The sequence below is a fragment of the Gambusia affinis genome, linkage group LG11 (genome assembly GCF_019740435.1).
Source record: "Gambusia affinis linkage group LG11, SWU_Gaff_1.0, whole genome shotgun sequence".
Taxonomy (NCBI): Eukaryota; Metazoa; Chordata; class Actinopteri; order Cyprinodontiformes; family Poeciliidae; genus Gambusia; species Gambusia affinis.
The window spans coordinates 15,564,229-15,589,268 of record NC_057878.1 but is presented as its reverse complement, the minus strand read 5'-3'; the positions used below and the strand labels follow the sequence as shown (position 1 = coordinate 15,589,268).

General features: G+C 38.1%; 1 protein-coding gene across 2 annotated transcripts in view; it reads left to right on the top strand.

Moving 5' to 3' along the window:
* The window catches only part of LOC122840229 (obg-like ATPase 1), a 52,271-nt gene that overhangs the window by 7,255 nt on the left and 19,976 nt on the right, over nt 1–25,040 (top strand). For both annotated transcript variants that reach the window (XM_044132484.1, XM_044132485.1), the window contains exons 5-7: nt 12,627–12,802; nt 17,014–17,094; nt 17,388–17,485. In XM_044132484.1, coding sequence (XP_043988419.1) covers nt 12,627–12,802; nt 17,014–17,094; nt 17,388–17,485 — 355 coding nt within the window. The remainder of the gene's footprint in view (nt 1–12,626; nt 12,803–17,013; nt 17,095–17,387; nt 17,486–25,040) is intronic.

Sequence of the window (25,040 nt, the reverse complement as noted above, 5' to 3'; positions counted from 1 at the left end):
AGTGTCAGGCATTGCTAACAAGAAGACATAGAATTTCACTGGCGAAAATCAGTAACAGAGAAAAAGAATAGAAATGCACTAACGACTTGCTAATAAAGAAGGAAATATAAAAATAAATAAAAACTGTTCAAATTTTAACATCTTGGATGGAGTAGCTTGTCAGCTAATAAGCAATTTCCTTTTGGGATCAAGAGGAAATTTTAGATTTTTACCAAATCTAAAATTATAGTTTCCTTTATTAGGAGCTACCTATTGTTGTTACACATTTGTCACATTTCTCCAAGTATGTTTTTTTAGTAGGAAATGTTCATCTTTGTAATGGTTGCCAGATATTTTCTTGTTTGCATTCGAGTTTGTCATTCTTACATTGTGATGGGTATAATGGTGTTTAGTGCAATATATGCAGTAGCATTACTCATGTTGAGTTATGGATATTTCATATACTCTATTGTAAATGTGGTCAAAAGGACCCACTGTTCCTTTTGTTTTTGACTGAGGACCAAATGTATATATGCCAGATCCTCACCCCAAAACCAACTCTTTTGTTTCCTCTCAGTCAGAGATGGCAAACATAGCGATCGGAAATAGAAATCGAAAGCTTCTTCTGTGCAGCTATCTGCTCTGGCATGCTATTGTTTCCACACTTGTCAAGTCTTTAGAAACAATGCGGTTTGTTTCACAAGTTAAACATTCAACATAGCAGCTTTGGTTTTGTAATTATATCTATCTGAGCAGAGTGCAGCACAGAAGCCTCTTCTTTTATATAGCTTGATTATATGCTTGAGAAAATCTCACTTCTTCTGTTCAGAGTGGGATTTTTTTGTTAGTCTTTTTTGTTTGTTTGTTTGATTTTTGCAGAAGCATTCGTGGCTCAAACTTTCATTCAAAGCTCACAGTTATTTTATTGTTGCTACTGAAATTCAACTTTATTCGCCTGAATCTGATGTGATTAAAACATGAATCAAATCAAATTATTTCATTTTACACGTTATTTTATTTTTAATTTTTTTACTGAAATATAAGCGAAAAGTCTACAAATCACAGTATATAGATGACCCCCAAAAGGTAGAAATGCTTTGATTTTTTTGAGTTGCACATACATGTTATCTTTGTCTTCAAATTAAAAAATGACAAAAAATGTACCTTTATGTTTTAGAACCAAAATGTAACAATTCACAGAAGAATAGAGACCAAAAAAAATCAATGTGCAAACTTCACTTTAAAGGAAAGGCCAGCAAAGGTTCACTCAAAGTGCAAATTACTAGACCATTATGTCTTTCAAGAGTTTTGACAGTCTATTAGCCTAAACCACAAAGTTATTATTTGCACAATTATGTATCCTTACTTGTTTTTATTGTTAATCAAAAATGCACATTGACTTTATGGATCATATTTTTAGTTTTATGTAACAACTTTTCTTATAGTTGTTCTGATCCTTGGGTAAAAAATAAATAAGTAACCTTGATACTGTTGAAATGAAGATGGATTTCTTATCTTCTCCAGAATAGCGCTCACTTTCCTCCACCTTTAGACAGAAGCTGTCAGTCAGCTGCTTAAGAAGGTTTAATTGAGAGGATATATCCAAAAGTTTTTCCTTACTCTCAGATAGATGGGAAAAATTTTTAGAAAAAGTTTGATTGGTGAAAGTTGCAGAAAGTTGTGGCTAAGCTAATACGTAGCATGCTTTGAGGTAATGCTGTCAAGCTTTAAGAACTAACATACATATGCGTAAAATGAAGACCCTGATAGAACAGGTATCCCTACTATGGGATACCTGTTACAATGGTCTCAATGTAACCTTAGAAAGAGTAGAGCAGTAAAGACATAAAAATCAACATATAATGATTCAAAACCACAACAAATTTGAAGTTCAGTCTTTTATGTCAGGTTATTCACTTTGCAGTGTTTTAGCTGATTTTTATTTTTATTTTTTTAAGTTTAATCTGTGTCAGGAATTGGGATTTAATTGAGAATTTGAACCTGATCCCTAAACTATCTATGAAATATTATAAATCCCATGAAATCACTATTATATTATATTTTATGATTAAATAATAATCAGAGTGACTGTCTACAACTCAGCTATGATAATAGCATACCTGTTAAGAAAACTGTGGTAATAATCAGTCGTATAACAATATGGAATGTTATTTTAGTAAGTAAATGCCTTTAAGGAAATTATATTATATATTTATTTTACCGTTTTATCATTTTACTATTACTATAGTTCACTGAAATCACAGTGTTTTTCCTTAAGCAGCTCGTGTCGACTGCTTTCTTTGTGGGAGTTATGAAACACTTAAACCTTAATGGGAAGTAAGTTAAAATGAATTTTCTCTTGAAGTTTCCCCTCTTCAACATACATATTTTTTGAAATTCTCATTAGCTTTGAAATGGCTGTATGAACTCTCCTTTGTGATAACAGCTCTAAGGCTTATTCTATTAAACTCACAAGGCTTCTGTTCCCATCGTAAAATAGTTATCGGGATAGATGTTACAAGTCTCTCTGCAGTGACTGGAAAGCAATTGGAACCCAACAGTCTGAGACAAGACACAGACATGTTCTACTTCATCTCCTCTTCTGTTTCAAACTCACGACTCTGCCAGTTTACCTGGCCTTATTCCCAGATGTTTGCTTTCCAGCAATTAGATGTTTGAACGCTCACTCAGAGCCCACCACTCCTCCCCATCATCACTGCTGGAAGCATTGAGTTCAGCGCTAACGAGGACTTATTTATGGCTGCATGATACTCAGTAAGTATCTAGCCTTAAGATACCAATGGTAAAGCAGCGACCTTCTCTTAATCTTAAGGGACCTTCTGTGGTTTTGGGGCGGCCAAGTGGAAAATAGCTGTTACATTTGGCAAAGACGTTTCTGTTACTGTAATCTTCATGCTGTCAGGGCCCAAAATACCCGGCTAAGTTAAAGCTTACCAAATGTTGTACAATTTCCTTCAGAGTTGTTGTAGATGCTGATTACTATGAATATTACAGGAAATCTGAACATGCCTCTGACTGAAGACACTCTGCTATTGTGTAACAATCGAATGAAGAAGATATTATGAGTTGTCCATAATTTTATTGACTTTATGAAGAATCCTTCTTTGCACTGTTATCTCCAGTGTTTCCACAGCAGCCTCCAGAACAGAACCAGGCTTCTTTATGAGCTTGTTTAGCTTTTCTAGCTCTCTGTTTCTGATGCTGCTACACCAACAGATCTTGCTGAAAACTCAGATGGCTTTTCACTTGCTCTGTGTCTTCCTGCACACAGATTCACTGCTGCATTTCTAGAGAAGTCTGTTAACCTCACCCTGAGACATGTACAGAAATTCAACCTTTACTTTCAGCTCATGTACTTAGTGAGGGAGATATCCCTCTCAAAGAAATAATTTTTAATATGACCACTAATGCTACAATTTTTGGCCCCACTAATAAAGATGAATAAGACTGTCATGACACCGTCATAAACATGACATAACATAACACCTTTCATGAACATGAATAAGTCTCCATGAATATTTTTGACTGTATTCATAAAGTGTCATTCGGTAAATCATACACTTTTAATACAAAGTTGACATTATTCAAAATGTCTTTGTTATGACAACTTGACATTAACCAAGAAATCATGATCTGACATACATTAGTTATAAAAGTATTACTGATTAAACTTTAGCTTTAATAACATAAAACTATATAATTTTTAATCAACTTTGTATTAAAAGTGTCATGATTTACTGAATGACGCTTTATGATAACCGTCATAGATATTCATGGAGACTTACTCATGTTCATGACAGGTTTTACGTGATGTTTATGACGGTGTCATGACAGTCTTATTCACAACCCGTCAAATAAAGTGTTACCATAATTTCAATTTCTATTAAAATTTCTATGTTGACCAGATCATTGAGAAACTTTTGTTTAGTAATCCCATTATCTTTTGTCTATGTGCTGGCTGAGTATCATGTGACACAGAGGCCCTTCTCCCTTACACTCTCTTCAAAATAAGAAAGACAAGAGAAAATACCATTCAAACAAGGAAGGTATGAGCAGAGCAGGGATCGTGTTAACCAGATATTTTCTGTACTTGTTTTTTTTTAAAATAATAATAAAATACATTTTCTTCTTCCCTGAGATTAGTTACCTTAGAGGTATATTAGAGGTGTGTTAATTTCCTGTGACTTTAGGTTGTATGAGTGACTCACTGGAAAAAAAAAGTACCTTATTATCTCAGCCACAGGCGTTAGAAGCAAACTAGACTGACTATTCAGGCTGAGGTGATTTATAGGTGGCCTTCCTCCGTTCTGACGCCAGTAATGGCTGCTCTCCGGGCATTCAGCCCTATCACTCATCAACTCACGGATTCTCAAACTTGACAAACGTCCAGGATGCCTCCGTCAGCCCAGTGCGCTTAGCAATGAGTAAATATGTCATCTGCTTATACAGCTTAAACAGTCAATATTGGCCTTTGCTGTTGCTGTTGTTTTCATAATTTGGTACAAATACAGCCTCAAAACAACCTAAGCTCGTCACTCCATCCTATGTAATTAAGGTACACCTTCCAAAGATTTCCATTTTTTTCTCCCCATGTACTAAAGTGTTATATGTCTTTCATATGTGACCAGGTTAACAGGATAACAAGGACTTCTCAGGCTATAAATACCTTACAATGGTGATAATCTCAGTTGCCTTCTTATTCTTTATCTTGTGAAAACTCTTGAGCAAAAACAGCAACACTGTATTATAAACAGGTCAGAAAAAATATCCTCCTCCCTGAGCGTCATGTGGTTCTTTGTTTATGTTGGTTCCTGCTTTAAGCAATATTCTGACTGTAAAGTCTCAATCATGTCTCTGTGGTGGGATCGTCCTCCCTTTGTGTGTGTGTTTCCAGGCTGTGTTGAGGTGCTGTCACAGCATTTAAATGAGCATTTTGCTTCACCGAGAATGAAGAGTTTTTGTCAGCCTCCACTCATCGAGGATGATTAGAGAAAAATGTCTACCCATCTTGACTGGAGATCGCCACAGCTCCAGATAACATGCCCAGTGATTGAAGGTCGCAATATTTTGAATTCTAATGGGCCCGCAAGATGAATTGCCTGAAATAGACTGTAGAATCTTCCTGCTTCCTCTTCACACCTCCCTCCGCCTGTCCGCCGTGAAAGGAACCACTGGGAATGGCGAGGCCCGATGATCATAGAATTATTGGACGGTGATTCTACACCCTTCAAAAGGGAGTTGCTATGGAGATCTCGTTCCAAACTGTGAAATGATTCACCTTTGAAAGACTGGAGGGCCTGAAAGCCGAAGACATCATTGTTCAGGTGGCAGTTGGTTAGGAAATTGCCGGTGTCTGTGCAATCAGCAGCCCTGTAGTAGTTAGGGATCTGAAAAGGTTTGTTCTCTGGATGATGTGGGACAACAGTTCCCTGCATAGGACTGATCCTTTCAATCAAGACGCCCTCATGTTTAGAGGTTTAACAAAATAAATGGGATGACAGAGGTTAAGCTAATGAAAAGAGAATTAATACAGCTGCTTTCCCTGTTTTTAGTTCCAAATCACAGACTTCCTTGGACTTTCAGCTGCACTCAGGTCAGACATGTCTGTACAAGTTACCATAAGCAACACTTTGTCTCTTTGCCTTTCTAGGGTTAATATCATGATGGCCATACACACGTTTAAAATTCAACTTTTATGGTAAACCTTCCAGATTATTAAGAAATTACACATTTATAGAGGATGAGGAACTGAGAAACAATAATTAAGTAGTGAATACACACCAGAAATTATTTTTTAAAAACCATTGAAGCTAAACAGAAATATGCCGATACATAAATATTTGTAGAAAAAGCTATAATTTGTCGTGTCTAATCTTTAGAAAATTCACTGTCATCAATGCTTTTATCATTAATTGGTACATCGGTGCAAATGTCAGTGTAGAGTTGCGTGTCATCAGCATGGCTACTTAAATCAATTAAGTGTGTTTTGATGTAATCTTCATATGCTAATGCATAAAAGGTGTGGGGCCCGATATTGAACCTTGAGGTTTTCTATGGTCATGGTAAAATAGTGAGATATATTCTGAGAATCTTACGGGGCTTTTAAAGAGTGATTTAAGTTTGCCTCAACTAACTGTGAAAGTTATTGTGAAACCATGAATGAGTTTAAAAACTGTGGTATGTAAAATTGAGCCTTGGGATATTCCAAAGTGTAACCTCTTACATCCCTTTAATTAATTTTCTTAAATTAGAAAGAATTTGCTATGAGTGAGACATTAGCTGAAGCACTTAAGACAGATCCACAGATTTTTCTGAGATGTGTAGTGAATGACATGGTCATTCATAGTCTTTGTATGTGCAGTTTCTGTACCAAAATTAGATCTTAAACCTGACTGGTATTTTTCTGTAATATTTTGATGGTTTCTGAAATTTTTAGGTGCTCTACAATTTTACATTAAAAAGGAAAATTAGAAGTAGACATTCATTATTTTATTTTTTTTTTTTTAGAAAAACAACATCTGAAGACAATAGTTTACAATATTAACAGCATAATTTCCAAAAAAGTGAAGACATTTTTGTAAGAGGAAATAGGCATTGGGTCTAATATCCAACTTTTTTGCCTGAAATATAAAATAAGATTATATTTCCAAGTATATTATCCACACAAAAGGAAGAATCTATATTCTGCTGATGTTGCGGTTTCACAGCGATCATTTTTGAGAAATAGGACGCTTAAAACATCAGTAATGTTTGATGGATTGACACCATCTTTTGGTGTCAAACAGTTTTTTAGTACATAGTTGCCGTAATTAACATGTGCTGTAAGACAAGTTACATGAATTTAGTTCTGGAAGCCAAATTTCTATCAAATTCATGGATCTAAATAAAACTGACTGAGTACAGGAGGTTTCCTGAATGAACGTAAATACCCTCATGTATATTGCTTGTGTTTTTTATGCTTGGAAGTCGTCCATAATGTGCTTTCCCCCGACAGACTCATAAAATAGCTTTTACTGCCCTGAATGCCAGGAGGATTGCGGCGCTGAGTTTGCATGAACATTTTTAAAAGGAGCGTCAGGAATGCAAGTTCTTTAGATGTGCTCTCACCCATCCTGCATGTGAAAACACGCACAGGAAGTAAGAAGTCAATGAATACTGTAATTTACCTGAATTATGTTGACCACATATCCTCCCAATCCAAGTAGGAGCTTCAGAGGAGGCACCTCAATCAGTATTGATCTTCCCTTTGCACGGATAACTGCCTGGTCTGTGTGCCTTGCAGAAGAGCAATGATTTAGGATAACTTAAGATTACATGATGTTTTTTGGTGTTAAATTCACGCACACTCTAAATGAGGAGACTTTTTCCAGAAGCCGGGTTGCAGAAAACATAATGGAGTTAATGTAAAATCATGAGCCTTCTTTGTTGTTTTGGTTTTCCTTTTAAAAATCACTCTCATTTGTAAATGTCAGAATAAGTTATTTCTTCTCGGGCTACATCTGCCTGGGGTGCTGCTGTAATTTTGAGCAGCTTAGCCTGATCCCTAATCAGGCCATTGAACGCAACTCGCTCTCCAGAGAATAATCCCATTGTTCTGTCAGCAGAGGAGCACCTGTTAATAGTGTCTTTATGCATGTCTACATACACTGCTTGAACCGAGGCAGTAAGAATTGAATCATGGGATGGCGCTGACTCCTGAAAAAGGCCCCCTTTCAATGTCTTCCCTTGTTCTCTCGTGTTTTTATTGTCTTACACGCGGCTTTGTGCGGCGGCACCGTTTCATAAAGCCTGTCTTCACTGCCCTGACCCAGTTGTTAAAAGGACTAATTGTGGAGATTGGCCCATCAGATTTTTCTTCTCCTTCATGCATTTGTTGTCCAGCTCTAAGCCCTGAATGGGAAGGTGGTTAAAGTGGATGTGAATGTTAAATTAGGCGAAATGAATTGAGGAAAATTACTCTGGAATGAGAGGACTAAATATTGAGTGGTCAGCTGCGCTTGCTCTTTCAAAGCTCGTTTGAATTTTTGATTTGGAAATTTTTCTTTATCAAAATGTTCATGAATTGCTGATTATCTTGGGAGTTGTTGCAAACAATCATTTTATTATCACTCTTAAAAAGCTGTATTTTTAAATTCTTCATATTTTCATGAAGCTTTTTAACACTGATTAAGAATCAGTGAACATATACCTTTACTGTCTGAAAGACAGTGCCTCAAAACTGTACATCCTAATTCTTCATAATGTATGCATGTTCTTGCAGCTAACAAAATGATTACTTTGCATTATATTCCCAGAGTTCATGGAGACACAATGGCAAATTTTTATTCCAATCAGTGCTAAACAGCGAGCTGCTAAATTGGAGCGGCAAAACAATAATTCCACTGATTAGCCCCTTTCTGTGTGGCGTAAGTGAACTGTTTATACTGTGGAGTACCTCTGCAAGAGGAGAGGAACCAAAACAGCCTGATTAGGCAAAGAGTAATTGAATAAGTTCATTTCACCATGAGGACAAGGCACAGGATGACAGCTTGCACCAAAGTCTGCAGCTTCTGTTGACTCGCATGAGTAATAAGGTGTTGGATGTTGGGATGTGTTGCGTTTTGACGTTGATTGTAAAAGCTGCCTGGAGGGCTTTTATGAAAAAATCAGGTGTTTATCACTGCTTCAGCCAGTAAAAGGGATCATTTTGGTATCTGCATATTTGAAAAAGATATAAAGATTCAATGTTGCCGAGCCCTTGTTATCAAATAAGGCAAATTAAACCAAAGTGCAGCAATTCGCTAATCATTTTAACTGTATGTGTCCTTGAAAGACAAATCCAACTTGTGACTTTTGAAACTATTTTTTGGATATGCAAACATTGGAGTCAGCATTGCTGCTTTCCTTTTTTGTTAAATACTTTCACTACTCCCTCTGAAGCGCCCTTTTGCTTTACTTTTTGCTAACTGCAAATGTTGAACATAAAATAGACGAAAACCTCGTTATTATATTTTTAAACAGAATCATTAAGAGCCAGCTATGGCTCAACATAAAATAAAGGAAATGGTGAAAATATAACTTATTCAGAAATGATTAAAATTCATTCTTAACATCTGAATATTATTAGTCAACATAAAAAGAAACGACAGTAAAAGAGAAACATTAAACTCTGATTTATGTTGTCCATGTAGTGTTGACAGATGCTGTTTTGATCATGAATAATAATACTAAAACTGAATAGCTGTAAATGATTTTGCCAACAAAAGTTTTAGCTAAAGTATTTTTATTTCTTCTATGCTTAATTTGTGCTTTGTATTCAAGTAAAGAACTAAAATTGTTATAACAATATTTATCAAGTTTTATGTTTCCCTATTCTAATTCATTAACATTCAAAGTGGCAATTTTCCAGACGGATTTGTCATACAAGCACATCATATTTGTAATAATTTTTTATTTGTGCATTAAAAAACTGAGTACGTATCTTAGATTGACATTTACGTCATGTCACAATGTATGCCAAAGTTGGCAAAGAGAAAAGTTAATACCTCATAATTTATAGTCTTCAATATGTACATGGCTCAACCGTTTGCGTCATATTTAATGGCAGACACATATAAGCTTTTGCTAGAAGCCACATATAAAATTATGTTGATGACCTGTAGCGTGCAGCTACATGCCTGGCCATGATCGTCACCAATAACTCTATGACACGATCTGCTGTTCTTTACAATTAGCTTTTAGCTAATTTTTTCCAGCTTCCACGTAAGTATGTTGTATTCTTTACTACACGCTTACGTGCCACTCATGCGTCAATAAGCATAAAAACTTCAATGCTGAGGCCACACCTAATCAATGAGTTAGACCTGAGTCAGTGTTGATTCTAGGTGTTGCTATGTTTTAGGCCAATGAATTTTGTTTAGGTTTAGACTAATCAATAACCACCTGGTCAAAAAAGTGATTTGAACTTAGAATTAAAAATGCATAAGGTTGGCAAAAGACTTTGAAGCGAAAAATAAAATAGCACAATAAATCTTTAATGGTTCCTATAAATTTCCACAAAATTTAATTATTTTATTTATTTATTTTTTTAGAAAAGTGACACTGTTAATAAAAATGGAAATAAATATAAAAACTTACAGAATAACTCAGTCTAGTTAATGCTTTCATTTGGGCTCTCTTGTATTTTAAATAATACTGATTATTTTATTTAAACTGAAGAACTGAAACTGTTTCTTTAAAGCTAGGAAACGTTGTTTCCCGTCACTTCTTTACAATTTTCTGCATGTGTCACTGCTAGACCTTGCTTAGATGCAATCTCACAGGGCCTCACCTGTCAACACCTTTGCACAAACTCAGGTGTCAACACATGAATATGGATTCAGTGACTCCCCCATACGCATTCCAAGCATTATGTCTCTTAATGCTGCAGCCGCTAAAGGCAAGCCATCATTCAACCTGACATCCACTTCTTTGTCTGAGACAGCAGACACATTACGCTGCACTGTAAAACTTAACAAGCTGCTGTTGTTTTCTCTTTTACTAAAGTATGTGCACTTCAAATCCAGCTCCACTGTAGACCTTACCAGCCAGCATGAACTATTAGAGAAGAAAATAGGTTGTTTTTGTCATATTATTTGATTATATCAAGCAGCTTCCATCAATTATGTACTTGTACGGTCATTTCTCAAACAATACTTCTCAAACAATGTTTTGTTTTTGAGATAGGCATTATGGAGGGCAGCTTGCAATTGGGAGTGGAAAGAAAAAAGTGACTGATCAGTGTCAAACAAGCTTTGCATAAATGGTTTATATATTCTTTCATTGGGGAGTGGATGTCTGCTAATGCCGCGTAACAAAACAACGTGACTGTCCACGACAACACTGGAAACAAGTTTCAGTAGGGAAGTGTGAGCTATTTATAGATTCTGAAAGTGCTGATCCCAGGATTTCTAATGATGCGAAATACATGCAATTTAGAAATAAAATGAATAAAATATGGCCATTTGAATGTTGCCAATCTAGAAACCAGATCAGCAAAAAAAGAAACCAGTCCTCAAACATTCAGAAGAATTGTCCCCAAAACTGATCCCTAACCCGGGGGTGGAACTCAGTCGTCTTTGAAGGCAGCCAATCCTTCAGAATCCATTTAAAGAGCCATTCAAAAAATCCATTTCTGAAAATTAACATTTAAGCCATTTTATTCCCAATATGGTTTTTGTGTAGAATAATAGGTATTAATTAAGACTAATATTTATTCAAAGTTGCAAAACAAAACCACGGTATGTTCTTGCAGAAGAAAAATAGTTATGTACTTTTAGAAAATGTAATGTTTTAAAATGTTAATGTCTTCTGCTTTAGTTTAAAACTGTTTTAATGAGTCATTAACTGGAGATGATCACATGTTGCTCAGAAGCATTAAAAATTAAAATAAACTAAATTTAAAAAGCCAGTCGATTCAGAGCCACAGCAGCAGATGTTAGCTTCATCTTCGTTAGCATCTGATCTAGTCGCTCTAGTTTACAAACATTTTCTGCTTTGTGTACAACTCTGTCACCGTTTTTCTCTACTAAGTTCCCAAAACATTGCTGAAGGATTAAAATATGACAACTTTTTCCTGGTAAATGAGTGTTGTCAGGCAGCCTGATGAATGGGTTTTATTAGAAACAGAGGAACACCTCAGGAACTACTGCCTTTCATAATTTAAAACAAAGATACGACAGTGGAAAATATGACACATTCAGCTTCATATCTTCATAGAGAAAAAAGTTCTCTTTTTTTAAAACTGGGTGCAGCTGAGATGATGATAGGTTCTGACCTGAGTCATTAACTATTTTATGAAGTAAATAAAATAATGTTTTTGAGTTAAATGTATTACAATCCTCAGGTTTAACAAATGAATTCGACTTTTTTACTGCCTGACGCACTGTTAATGTTACAGGCTGGCGCTCTCATGTGGCAGATGCACTCGCTAACCCCTCTGATCACCTGCTCCCTCCCTGCCACAGAATCAGAAGGAGTCCTGAGAGCCCGCTGCAGGCTAAATGGTCTGCTTCAGAGCCTCATTACTGAATCACCAGCAACGCCACCATTAAGATGCCCATGATTAGGAGATTAGGACTCTTTTCCTTTATTTATGAATGATGACCTGCTTTTTCTTAAAGTAAGCTAAACTTTGTAAATTCACACTGCAGTTTCTGTTTCTTATAATAACTTTCTTGTTTTGCTCCACTTAAAGCCAGTTTTAGATGAGCTTACTATCCTGTTGCACCTGAAGTTGGTTTCTAACATTTCTGACTGATATAAAAAAGTATCGGGTGTATTTCTAAACTCCTGATTGTGTTTGTTATGACTTTCCTAAAGCTCCCACAGGGCTTTATATGTGGATGTCTATTTTTCCCACATTCTCTGCATCAACTAATGATTTTTTTCTTTCTTTCTGAGCTGAATCACATCACTGTTTCACATTTGATCCCAGAAAGTCAATGTTATTGATTTTGCTGTTCCGATTTGCTGCTCTGTATTACACGTTATTCACATAAATCAGAACAATTGTTGTTGAGATAAAGGAATTTTTTTTTCCCCATTTGTGTGTGTGTGTGGGGGTATGTGTGCGTGTGCGTGTGTGTGTTTGTGTCCTGTCCCTGCAGGTGCTTTTGAGGATGAGGATATCATACATGTCGAGGGGACGGTGGACCCTGTTCGAGACATCGAGATCATCCACGAGGAGCTGAGGCTGAAGGATGTGGAGATGATCGTCCCCATTATCGACAAGCTGGAGAAGACGGCCGTTAGAGGCAGTGACAAGAAACTCAAACCAGAATATGTGAGTCAATGTCCCAGCAGGCCCTTTGCTCCCCCTCACAGCAAGGCACAAATAATAACCCTCCCACACACATGGCCGTGGAGAAAAAAGTATGTTTTTTTTTTTTTTTAATCTCCTTCCAATAGGCCTTACCCCTCCCCCTGGCCCATTTTTTCCCTCTCTGAGATTGAAAGTGATCAGGGGTCAGGGGTTTTCTGCTGTAGAAATCATTAATAGAGTGTTACTTATTCAGCTGCTGACCCCGGGTCACAGCACTGGGCTAATGAAAGTGTTTCCACACAGCTCTTTTCATCTAAAGTAATACTCAAATCATGGCACAGCTCTTGCTCGTGCTTATCCTCCTACAGCAGCTTGGGAAATTGTTTAAGGCCATACAGTGGCTGACACATATGCCTATACCTGGTTACAGATACTGTAAATGTTTAGAATAATCCATGACAGTTTGTCGAAGGCGTGAGGTTAAAAAAAAAAAGAAGAAAAAAAAAAACAAACAAAAAAACACAGGTTAGGGCGAGAAAATAAAATCCGCATACTGGATGTCGGATCAAGCTGAATGAGGGTTGTTATATTGTTGCAGTAATGAGGGCGGGAGGGCAAACTCAGTGATGATTTGATGCTGACCTATCATTGGACCAGGAAGGAACAGACTGGTACGCAAGGAATATATTTGGCCTTTCACTCACAGTGGAGTCCAATTCCAGATCTGACCACTCATTACACTAACGAGGGGGGCTATTTCACCTGCTGCAGACACCCCCGTCACTGGTTGGTTTGCCTCAGACATCCTACCCTCATCCCCCCACTCCTCTTGCCCACAGCCACCATCCTTTCCCTTTCAGCCTGCAGCCCTCCCCAACGCCCCACAGACAGGAGCCATTCAGTCTAGGCAGGTGGCCGCTTACTGCCATAATTGCTAACAATTTTAGGCAATGAATAAAAATAATCTACATTACTTGTCAAAGGTTGCACACACGTCGGCAAGTGAGAATCTATAGAAGAACCTCTCTAGACGTTCTGAAGAATGGCGACCATCAAAGGGCTGCAGCGAGCTCTCAGGCGGGAGGGGGATTGTGTGATTGCCTCGCAGGCTGAGCCCAGGGTTCGACGTGCTCAGCTGCTTGCAGGCGTACATGCGTGTCTTTATATCACCGTCCAAGCAGAGCGTCAAAACACAAGAGGAAAGAGGAAAACGAGGACTGTACAGCTACTTCAATCCTGCTCCTTGCACTGTAATTTTCAAAACATTTGAAATAGAATTTAATCATTGTGCCATGAGATTTTATAAGAAAACCCCCCCCACCTATTTTATCAAAGTACATTTGGTAAAATGTAATATGTTAATGAGAAGGACTTTTATGGTGCCAAGCAACGCTACTTGTGTTCCTTGAACTTTTATTTATTGGGATTGTGGTCTGCAGACCAACAAAAAGTAGAAGATAACGGTGAAGTGAAAGAAAAAGGTTTTTCACAATTTTTAACATTAAAAACCTAAACAATATGTTACACCATATAAATCTAAATGATTCTAATAAAGCTCTGGATGTAGTTTTTTTTTTTTGTTTGTTTGTTTGTTTGTTTTTGTTTTTTCCCATTGCACTACTTGATCCTCTGTCACAGTACCAAGTCTTTTGCAGCCTTCATCAGGTTTTCTTGCAGGATTGTCCTGCATTTAACTCCAGTCATCAAGTTTTTGGATGGTCTGTTCAGGGTAAATTGTAGTGCTAGTTTTTTTAAACACAGGCTACTTTGAATGTAGGTCAAGAAATACAACTTGGGCCTGAGTAGAGCACCTTCTTCCACATGATTCTTCTTCCAGTGATGATCACAACTATTAAGTGTATCGATAGATTTTCCCACTAGCTGTGAATCTCTGTGTCTCCTCCAGAGTTACAATGAACTGCTTAGCTCACGCTCTTATTAATTCTCTCCTTGCCCAGCCTCTCAGTTTTGGCAGACTCCTATGTCTTGGTAGGTTTGTAGTAACGCCAAATTAGGGTTTTTTTTATTATTATTTTAGGATAAGAGGCTAAAAAAAACTCTTTGAGATTTCCAGCACTTGGGATAATATTCTATAACCCAACTCTGCTTTTAACCTCCCCTCAACAGCCTCCCTGACCTGCCTGCTGCCTTTCTTGGTCTTGATGATGCTGTTGGTTCATTGATGTTCTCTAACAAACCTCTGAGGCCTTCATAGCAGCGTTTGTGCACAAAGATTAACAGACAGAAACAAATCACTGATTTCAAGAGGCACGTGATTTTTTAGGAGTTTGCATGTGAATTGAGTACACATTTATACCACATATATTTTCTTCCACTTCACATTTATGTCTTACTTTGCATTGATCAATCCCATGAAATGCAAAAAAAAAAAAGAAAGATCTAAAGTTTGCCGTTGTAATCTGATGAAATGTGAAAAAGCCCAGTGGGTTTGAAGACTTTCGTAAAGCACTGTATTTCACTACTTGTGTGTGTATGGTTCAAGACAGTGGCATAAAACAATTCAATATTTCATTATTTGACACTGTAGATATTTACAGAACTAGAAGATGCTTTGTGAGAACACATCTCATCTCTTCCTGTTTATTGTTTAAAAACGGGCAAAGTAGTATAGTGGAGAAAAGACAATTTACGGTTTAAAACCATGAGAATCTATGTGAACTTGGACACCAGCACATACAATACACAAGAAAATGCTAACTTAAATTAAAAGCATTTTAATGAACAAAACAGATTGTGAATGCAAGACAGAAACTTGAGGATTTCAAGTATAAAAGTCAGAAAAGCATGATTGAAAAAAACCTGTAGATATTCTTTAATCGTCTTCAGACATTTATTTCTGGGAAAAGGAAAAATATTTGCTATCATGATAAAAAAAAGTTATATTTTTATAAATATTCTGCTGAGAATCCATGATAAATGTGCGCGCACGCAGAAGCACAGACCTCATATGTATGCATCATTGCAAATCCATTCTTGCCGGCGCTGTGTTTACAAAAACAACGTTCCATCATTTTCAGTCCGCACGGATCCTCAAAAATCCCTCTCCTCTGCAAAACAATAATAAGAAACCGGCCCACCAGCGGCGCTCCATGGTGGCAAGCGTATGTGTTTGACCCCTGTGGGACCTATATGCCTTTTATTAACACCTGCCTGTTAGAGGAGCGCTGCAAGGCGGCTGCGAGCTGATGAGGGAAACCTGGAGCGGGTTCAGCCCGTGTCACCGGCCGTTTGCTGTTTCCATTTCACAGATGATTAATCTCTCTGTGAAGACTTGGGCCGGCGCGGGCGGAGTGTATGCAGCTCTTCCTGCGCTCTCTCCCGCTGGCTGCACTCTGGCTGCCTGACTAAAAGGCCTTTAGAATTCCTGCAGAGAGAGATGTGCAGAGAGTGAATGCAGCTGGCTGGGGGTCAGTGTGTGGAGCTTTTTCTGCCATTGTGTAATTGAGGCTCTGGCAGGATTTTTTTCCTCAGTTCTTTCAAAAGAGAGTATGATTGTGAAGTGCTGCAAGGGTTCGGGGAGGGAAGGAGGAGGCAGTGAGAGTGGTGCAGGAGGTGGGGGAGTTTTTATATGAAGGGGGAGGTCAAGTTGACAGGAACAAAAAGAGTGTGTTCCGCTAATTTCTGCGGGGCTGGATCAACAATAATAGGCTCAATTTCTTTATTACAAATTTTATAACTACCCCCCTCCCATTTTCCCACCCTTTTCCGCTTCCAGATCCTGTCAAGACCCAGTCGCGCCTGTGGTCTCAGCCCACAAGTGCGTCAGTAATGAATGTGGCGTACGTCGCGGTAAATGCTCAATATTTTCAGAAACAGTGAATAATTAGCGCCGCACCTCACAAGTGCTTATTCAGTATGACTGCGCTCCGCAAAGTGCCCGAGGAAGGACCAATAATTTACACCTTTACTAACCAACTTCCAATTAGTTCCCCTGCTCTTTCCAATTTTGTCTATCCTTTTCATTAAACAGTCCCAGTGGAGCTGAGAGACACCCCAGAAGGCATTTTGTCGGGGCTTAAAGGAAGGGGTCTTGTTCTTGCCTTCCCCTGTCGAAGCAGGGCCACTCCTGCCTGAATGCGAGCTCAAGCCATTGTTCCCTTTGGCATCAGGATGCCATGCATTTAGGAAATAATTACCCCATACCCTGCTGGGTTTATTCTGTTTCATCTCCTTTAATGGCTTCTTGTTCATTCTGTTTCAACCCCAAACAGGACGTTATGTGCAAAATAAAGAGCTGGGTCATGGATGAAAAGAAGCACGTCCGCTACTATCTTGACTGGAATGACAAGGAGGTAAGACTTTGATGTGAATGAAATTTATTAAAGTGATTTATCTTGACGATCTTTTTATGTGACCTGAAAGTAAATCTTCCACATTTATGTTCTTTTTCGTTTTTCTGTTAAATCCAACTTTTGTGCAAGTTAATGACATCTGGCCAGTCTGATCTTGATTTAGGCTCTTCCTCGCTGACCCCCTGCAGAGCTTATAATTTCGTTTGGCTTCATTTGTCGCTGTCTGTGCTCTCCTCAAAGACCACTTTTGGAAAGTTTCAGATTCTCAGAACTCGTCTCTCTTTCCTCCACAGATCGATGTGCTGAACAAATACTTGTTTCTGACATCTAAACCAATGATCTACCTCGTTAATCTTTCTGAGAAAGACTACATAAGGAGGAAGAACAAATGGTAAGTGCTCAGAAGAAGGGCGTGGGCAGACTCGCCGCATTCACTAATCACCACCAAAGAGCTTTTGCGCTCTTCTTATATGAGGAGTTGCATTCATTTCAACTAACTTTCCACTGATGCTGCAATCAGCTACAGAACATGCATGTGCCTCCCTCTGCGTGCATCCGTTTGCTTGCACATGAGGCCAACTGTAGTCTCCTGCTGGTGCAAACGGTCACATCTTTGAGATAGATTCTGCCTGGAGGTGGCAACGAGTAAAACTCCCAACACAACATCCAGATCTGCAAACCGTAACCACAGCCCCCAGACTGTGCAATTCATTAAGCGCACACAAGCACATGGTCCTCATTTTGCATCAAAATTTCTCATTTCCATGCAATATCAAAGCAAGAGGAGGTGCTTCCAGTGACAAAATAAGCATGTGTACATTTAAAGCCAAAACAAGTGATTAATATCATCTGGAGGCGATGAATCATAGTGACACAAGCTAACTGAAGGCTTTTTTTGTGCTCCAAATAGTTGGGTTTGTCTTCACATGTTGTCGCTCTTGCTTTACAAGCATTTTTTTGTTACTGCTAGGAAACTCCCACGCCTCAACACAACGACTCAGGCGGCTGTGATGAACAGATGCACGAGTGTTTTATACCTAATAAACTGTTATGAAACTTTTGAGAAACAGAACTTTGTTCAAATAGCTTTCCAGACGCTTAGTAATGTTGATGCATTGAAGATAAGGTTTAACACTGTAATGTGAGCTACTTATCGGTCTACAGCACATTTTGTCACTTGTTGCTGGAGAACAGGTGAGAAGAGGTTCTCAATTGGGGAAACGTCTTGTTGTGTATTGTTGCACATAAGTGTGGATTGGTTAGTTTTAAGACCACCAGAATTTTTTATCACCCAGTTTCTTTGGCCTCAAGTCTTTTCATTGAGGAGTAGAGAAAGATGAGATTCATTTCCCCAGCTTTGTGGAGCATAATGGTGTTTCTACCCCACAGGTTGCTGCTCGTTCCCAGTGAGATGACTGAATAAAGACTCCTAGATTTTTCTCTTTCTTTCGAAAAAGAATAATTAGGCAGAGCTGCAGATATTTGCAGCTCTGCCCGACCCCAGTTCACTCGGCCGATCTCTACTCTACTCCAAAGTTGTTTCCACAGACCCAGGAATACCTGTAGGACGGGAACTCCTCCTGGAGGTGGAGACTTTAGGCCACACCTACAGATAATACCTTAGCAGATAATAGCAATGCATGTCATCATTTTTTTGAGACAACTGAAGAAGAGTGAGCTATGAAGGTCATGGAGTCTGTGCTGTTGCTATTTTGTTTTAACATAATTTGCTGTTATTTCCCTGGATTGCCATTCTTTCTGCTACTTTGATGAACATCTTGTCATTTGTACAGAAAAGTTGATGCAAATAATACAAACTTTTCTTATTTCATTTTCTTGCACCAATGGCTACATTTGCTGGTAGCTCCTGACGATTTTATTGTTTCTCTCTTCTCTGCTGTTGCAAGTTTGAAAAAAAAAAATGGCGGCTGTGTTCCTGCTTACTCTACTCACACGTCTGACCATGCCCATGGGCCATTAATGAACTACGGTCTGTTCATGTAACATGGAGTACCTACTTAGCTCTGACTGTACGAAAAAAGCCAGTACAAGTACAGAATGGAACAGTAATGGAAATGCTTGCAAAGCAGAATGAGCAAGGGAGCCTCTTTAAGAAGAGCCTGAGAAAATTGGCATAATGTGTTTATTTGGAAATATATTTAGTCAATTAAACATGCACAGTCATGTTTGAGTTACTAAAGGAGCATCAGCCATTACCTTTTATAGGGTAATTGTTTTAAAACTTTTAAAACTCTTTCGGCATTGAGAGAGCAAGCATTGAGAGAGAAGCCCAACAAACACCCAGCTTGATTAATCAGCTACTATCAATTTATTTTACCTCTAATAGTACTTTAGATAGAAAAATAACAAAAATCCTAAACATTTTTTGCAACCAGCACTTAAAACTAGAACCAAGTTTATCTGGTGTTTATTCCATATCAGTGACATATTTGTGACATCATTACTTGGCTATCTAAAATCGGCCCATGTATTGCTGATTTGTTTCATTTTAATTCAAAATAGAACCAAGTTTACAAAATGGGGCTTTGGTTGTATCCAGGTTTGCTAACAAACTGAAGTAGAAATAAAAATCTTTAAATAATTCACAACAGTACAGTACAATAAACTGAACAGTGTACAGTTATGTGGTTTTTGTTTCACTTAAATTAATCTGTAGTGTGCAACTCATTCTTAGATGTAAAACTATTTTTATCACTGTGCTTTTTATGCAGAAGAAATAATGAGCATTTAGATTGCATACGTTGGGAAAAATGCACAGTATTTTGTATTTAATCATTTGTTCATGTTCTAGTTATTTACACCCCGCCTAAATAACAATAGCTGTTGAAACTAAAAAGAAATGATGACAATTGCTCATTCTTTGTTTTTTGGTAGAGTTTCTTGAGTATCTTTGAGAATCTTGCACAGATTTTCTTTATTATCACATATTTAATGTTTCTGAGCTCTCTCAAAAAGTAATTTGGACTCTTGTAAAACGTTTGTGGTATGCTACAAAAGCCATAATTTTCAGTTTGTGTCTTCTCATAGTTCAGAGAGAGTTACCTTTCAAGCGTCTCTACAGTATTGAAATGTGGATTGTTATCAAGGTTTTCCAACTGGAACAAAACAAGCTTGTGCTGTTTAAAGATTTGAGCATTCTCCTCATGCAGGAACTCTCAAAAGCATTAAGGGGTTATGAAAACATAGATACAGATCAGTAGGAAGCCTTTCTTGATATTGACAGAAGTAGAATGGAATCTTGAAAAAAACTTTCATCGATTTCTCCAAAGGGTTTTGAAGCATTTTGGATATCGCAAAGAGCAATCCCATAAAACTTCTGCAATGTCACAAAAACAAACTCAAGAACTTGTACATTATTTCACCAAAAGTGATCTGTCATCTTGCCAGACTTATACAGGACATTGCAAAAGTAATGATCCTAAATGTTTAGTATGAGTTTGGATGGCTACCTTCCCACACAACAGCTGTTTTGTCCACAGAATTAACCATGCGGATTGTTATTACACTTTTTCAACAGGCCTCCAGGCTTGTTGTGTCAGGTTTACAAACGAATGAAAAATGTATTTTGCGAGTTTTGCTTGACAGCACTGTAACACGAGAGAAGTTGTTTATCTATGACTGTTTGTTAAAATTTTCCTGTCACAAATGTAAAACTGTCAGAAAGGGGGAGGAGAAAGAGCTCATAAATCAAATGATTCATGACAAGACGAACATCCATCGTCAGGCGAAAATAGTTTTTTTTTTTTTATTTTGCATGTGTGTGTTGTTTTTTTTTTTCAAGGTGTGAAACGCCATAAATCTTTCAGGGCTTTAAACAGGCGAACAGTAGCACTTCCCTGAGGGCTATGCGATGAACAATGCTGACATCAAAGTGTTGATGTCTGACAAGTGATGAGTCACTTCCCTTGTCCAGAGAGGAGCTCACACCTGTATGGAGATGATTACAGGTAGATCTCACTGGCCCTAATTGTACAATAAATGCTGCTCTCAGCCCTAATGGCAGCCAGTCTGCTGCAGAGACGCCAGACTGCCATTTGGCTGTCGCCATGCTCCCGTGTTTTTCCACCGCCGCAGTTGAGATGATGATACGGTTAAGGACTATTCAAAGCAAACAGCAAGACAAATTGCAATCTCGGCTTCAATGTGCCGAGGAAAAGACGGTAGATCGTAGAATTAGGCAAATTTTATCGGTGACTTTTTGGGACGCCCATACAGGCCATTCCACAGGTTCCCGTCTTTCTCCAAGAGCTGTTTTCATTTGAAGTGTCTCTTTGAGTGCATGCTTCCCAGAGAGATTTGGGTCAATTTTAGCAACGTACCCTAGAAAACATCGGTTTTGCCCATGTTGTCGCGACCACTGACCATTTAACCACATTTTAGTGCACACATTTGCCTATTTAACAACTTGCGCCGCGAGAACCGAGTTAGATCATCTCGTTTGGAGTATGGGAACCACAGACCAAGCTGCCCTTGTTTAGACAAGAATACACAGTATTAGCTTTAGCAAGCCATCATTAATGGAGGGATCAGACGAGGAGCAAGGCCTCCTTTCATCCTCAGGTTCTCTGCTGGAGACAGAACATCATTTACTGTTGAGAGGAGCACATGGCTCCAATCCTATACCGTTCATGTGTATGAGAATGCGTACATGCGCATGTTTGAAGTCTGTTTCAGAGGCGACTCCACGCTCATTTGGATGCTGGCGTAATTGCGGTGCGGAGATCAAAGGCGCGCTGGCCGAGTGATGTTCCAGAGGAGACTTTACCACACAGCCCTCTCCTCTGTGCAGAGGGGGCCGCCTGCTGATCACCGCTCCCCTCTCCCCTCCAGCCATGGATGCCCCCTGCACATCCCCGCTCGTAAAAAATGATTAAGGCTGTATTTGTCATGTGTTTATGACTGAGAGGCATTGCGTGATAGGGAATGGCATCTACAAGAGACTCTGTCAAGAGGCCTTCTCCTCTTTCCCCCACTGTCGGTAAGCTGTCTGGAAGACTATTTCTCTGCTACGCTTAGTGAAGTTTGTTTTGTAGAGAAGGTCATTAGAGCACAGCTGATGATGTGGTGGCTGCACTCTGGCCCATCATCTAAGACATTGTTTATTTTACAACCATATGAACATTTTTATCAGTCCTCATTTCTTTTGAAATCAGATATTTATCCAATCATCCTCCGAGAACAAAGAGCAGCCGTAGTTGGGAGAGAAAAGGACACGCTTGAGAATATTCCAGCTATATGCTGTGATGTTTTTCTTTCTTGTCATTTCCTTTTCTTTTGGCTTTTATTTTTTTCTTCTTTTGGACAATGTGCATTAAAGTAAATTGGAGCCTCTTAAGTAGATGAGTTGACCTTTAAGGAAACCAGCAAGCGTGACCTGTCTGTGAGTGCCTCTGCCGAGTGGTTTCTCCCGGTGAGTGGAAGAACTGCAGGGTACCATCACAAGGAGCTTTTATTAACTCTGTTAGTCCAGCTCTGTTTTTCTCCCTCGATGTCTATATGTCGCTCCTTATGTGTGTGTAGCAGAAAAAAAGCATATGTAATTCTTTCTTTACTTTACCACTTCTTACTTTGCTCCAAACTTGTGTGTTAATGTATTTTGTGAATAGCATTTGCCACTCAGTCTGTGTTGAATTAAATATGAATCTTATTATGCCACAAAGCCACAAGAGTCACATACCACAGCTTCTCATCCACTCTGTTATTCTTTAATCAAACACAAATATTTTTATGTTTATTTCCCCATGATTATTCAGTCATGGTGTAACTCATCTTGTGACTGAATTATATTCATCTTTAAATCAAGACGTTTAAAAAGATGGAAAATGAGTAGACAGAGGTGTGGACTCCAGTGTTATGACTTGGACTTGACTCATTATTTTAATAACTTTAGATTTAACTTGGTGAAAGATTCAGACACACACTTTCACACCAATCACTCATGACTTCTCTTGTACTCAAACTTTTTGACCTGGAAATGCTTGATGATGTACACCAAACAGAAAGTTTATTTTAAAAATGTGTGGTTCATGCATTTCCTGACTTAACCATATTAATATAGCCAAAGTTAAACACAGCATGCTGTCAAGTTACAGAAGAGAAGGATGAAGAGGAATAGTGACACTAATCGTCAATCAAGAAAAAATAATAGGCAGGTGTTTTATTTCTTTACAGAAATGTGCAAATGTTCAACAACAAACAAACTGCAGCATTTGAAATAAGTGGGTCAAACTCTATAAACTGAGAAGAAGTGATTATTGTTTAGACACATTGTTGTAGAAAAGTATTAACCTTCCAAATGATTTCGTCCTTTTTCGCTTTTTAGTCACATTAAATGTTATTGATTAAAAAACCTGACATCTCTGACCTCAGTAAATACATGAGTTTAAAATTATTCATAAGAGGGGAAATCCAACATATAGCAACATTTCTTTATGTGTAAGTATAATTAACCTCTAAGCCTAATAACTGGTTGAACTCAGTGTGGAGGGATTTTGGTAGAATTGTTATAATTCAGCAACAACTGAGAGCTTTGAGCATGAACATCTTTTTTGAGATCATGCTACACTGTCTCTACCAATTTGTCCAGCCTTTGACTAGGCCACTCGAGAACTTACCTTGCTGCAGCTCCCAAGTTCACTTGAACTTAAGGTCAAGAACTGATGGCTGGATGTCTTCCTTTTTACAACAGCAGAAATTATGGTTCCATCACTGCAGACAACTTCTTTAGGTTCTGAAAAAATTAAGTGGCTCCATTTTTGGAGCCACTTCATGGAGCCATGTTATTTTTCTGAACCGCTGTTAGTTTTACTCCAGATGAAATGAAATCTCACAGAACTTTTTGTCTTGCAGTTCAAAGAACATTTTCACTAAAAGTCTTGAGGATCATCAATGTGTTTTTCTATAACTGAGTCAGGTGTTCATGTTATTTTTGGTCGACAGGGTTTTTTTCATGGGAACTTCTTCATGAAGGCCATTTTCTTCCAGTACTTTCATGTTGTTCCATCCTGAATGATGACCTAAGCTGAAGCAGGTGAGGTCTGCAATGCTTTAGATGTTGTTGTGGGAACATTTTGTATCACTTGGATTAGTGTTTGATTCACTTTTGGAGTATTTTTGATAGATTGGACACTCTAAGGCTCTCCCCTGTTCCACATTTTACTGTTTATGAATGTGGTTCACTGGAGTCACAAAGCCTTAAAAACTTTTAGAAATATCAGTGTTTTAATTTCTCATCTTGATTTTTTGGGATGGAAACTTGATGTTTTGGGTTTTTTTATTTATTATATGCAGCTAGAAAAGTTATTTTTTGGCTGGTTAAGTATGTCAGTAAATAGGCTGGTCTGTGGAAAGTGAAACTGAGCGCAAAGAAACGTGATTCATCACAGTCATTTTATGATTTAACAAGGAGGGGCAAACATAATATTTTCCACATAAAGCCAGGTTGGCTTGGGTAGATGGTTTTTTATTTTCATTAAATTCAATCATGATTAGGAGACTGTATTGCTCTGGGTTATCTTTGTCTGGTATTAAAGTTAGTTTAATAATCTGAAACATTGAAGTGTGACAAAAAAACAAAACAAAGAAAAAAATAACGGAAGAAATACAAGAGGTCAAACCGTTTTTCTAAAAAGCAGGTGTCAAGCAGTTACAGGATACTGTTCATACACTGATGCAGACTCTCTATTTGGTGAGGCAGTTGCTATTTTGAACCTCTCTCACTCTCTAAATAATGCATTATAACTTTCTATTAATTATTGTAATGTGTTTACAGCTTCATTAATAAGTACTTATCAGTCATTTGAAAGGTAAAATCTTTCCACACATAAAAATGCAATTTACCTAACAGCGCTCTTTGCCATGCTGCTGGTGAAAATACACTTTGGACACTATTTCAAAGTTGAAAATGAGTCACAAAAATGCCCTTT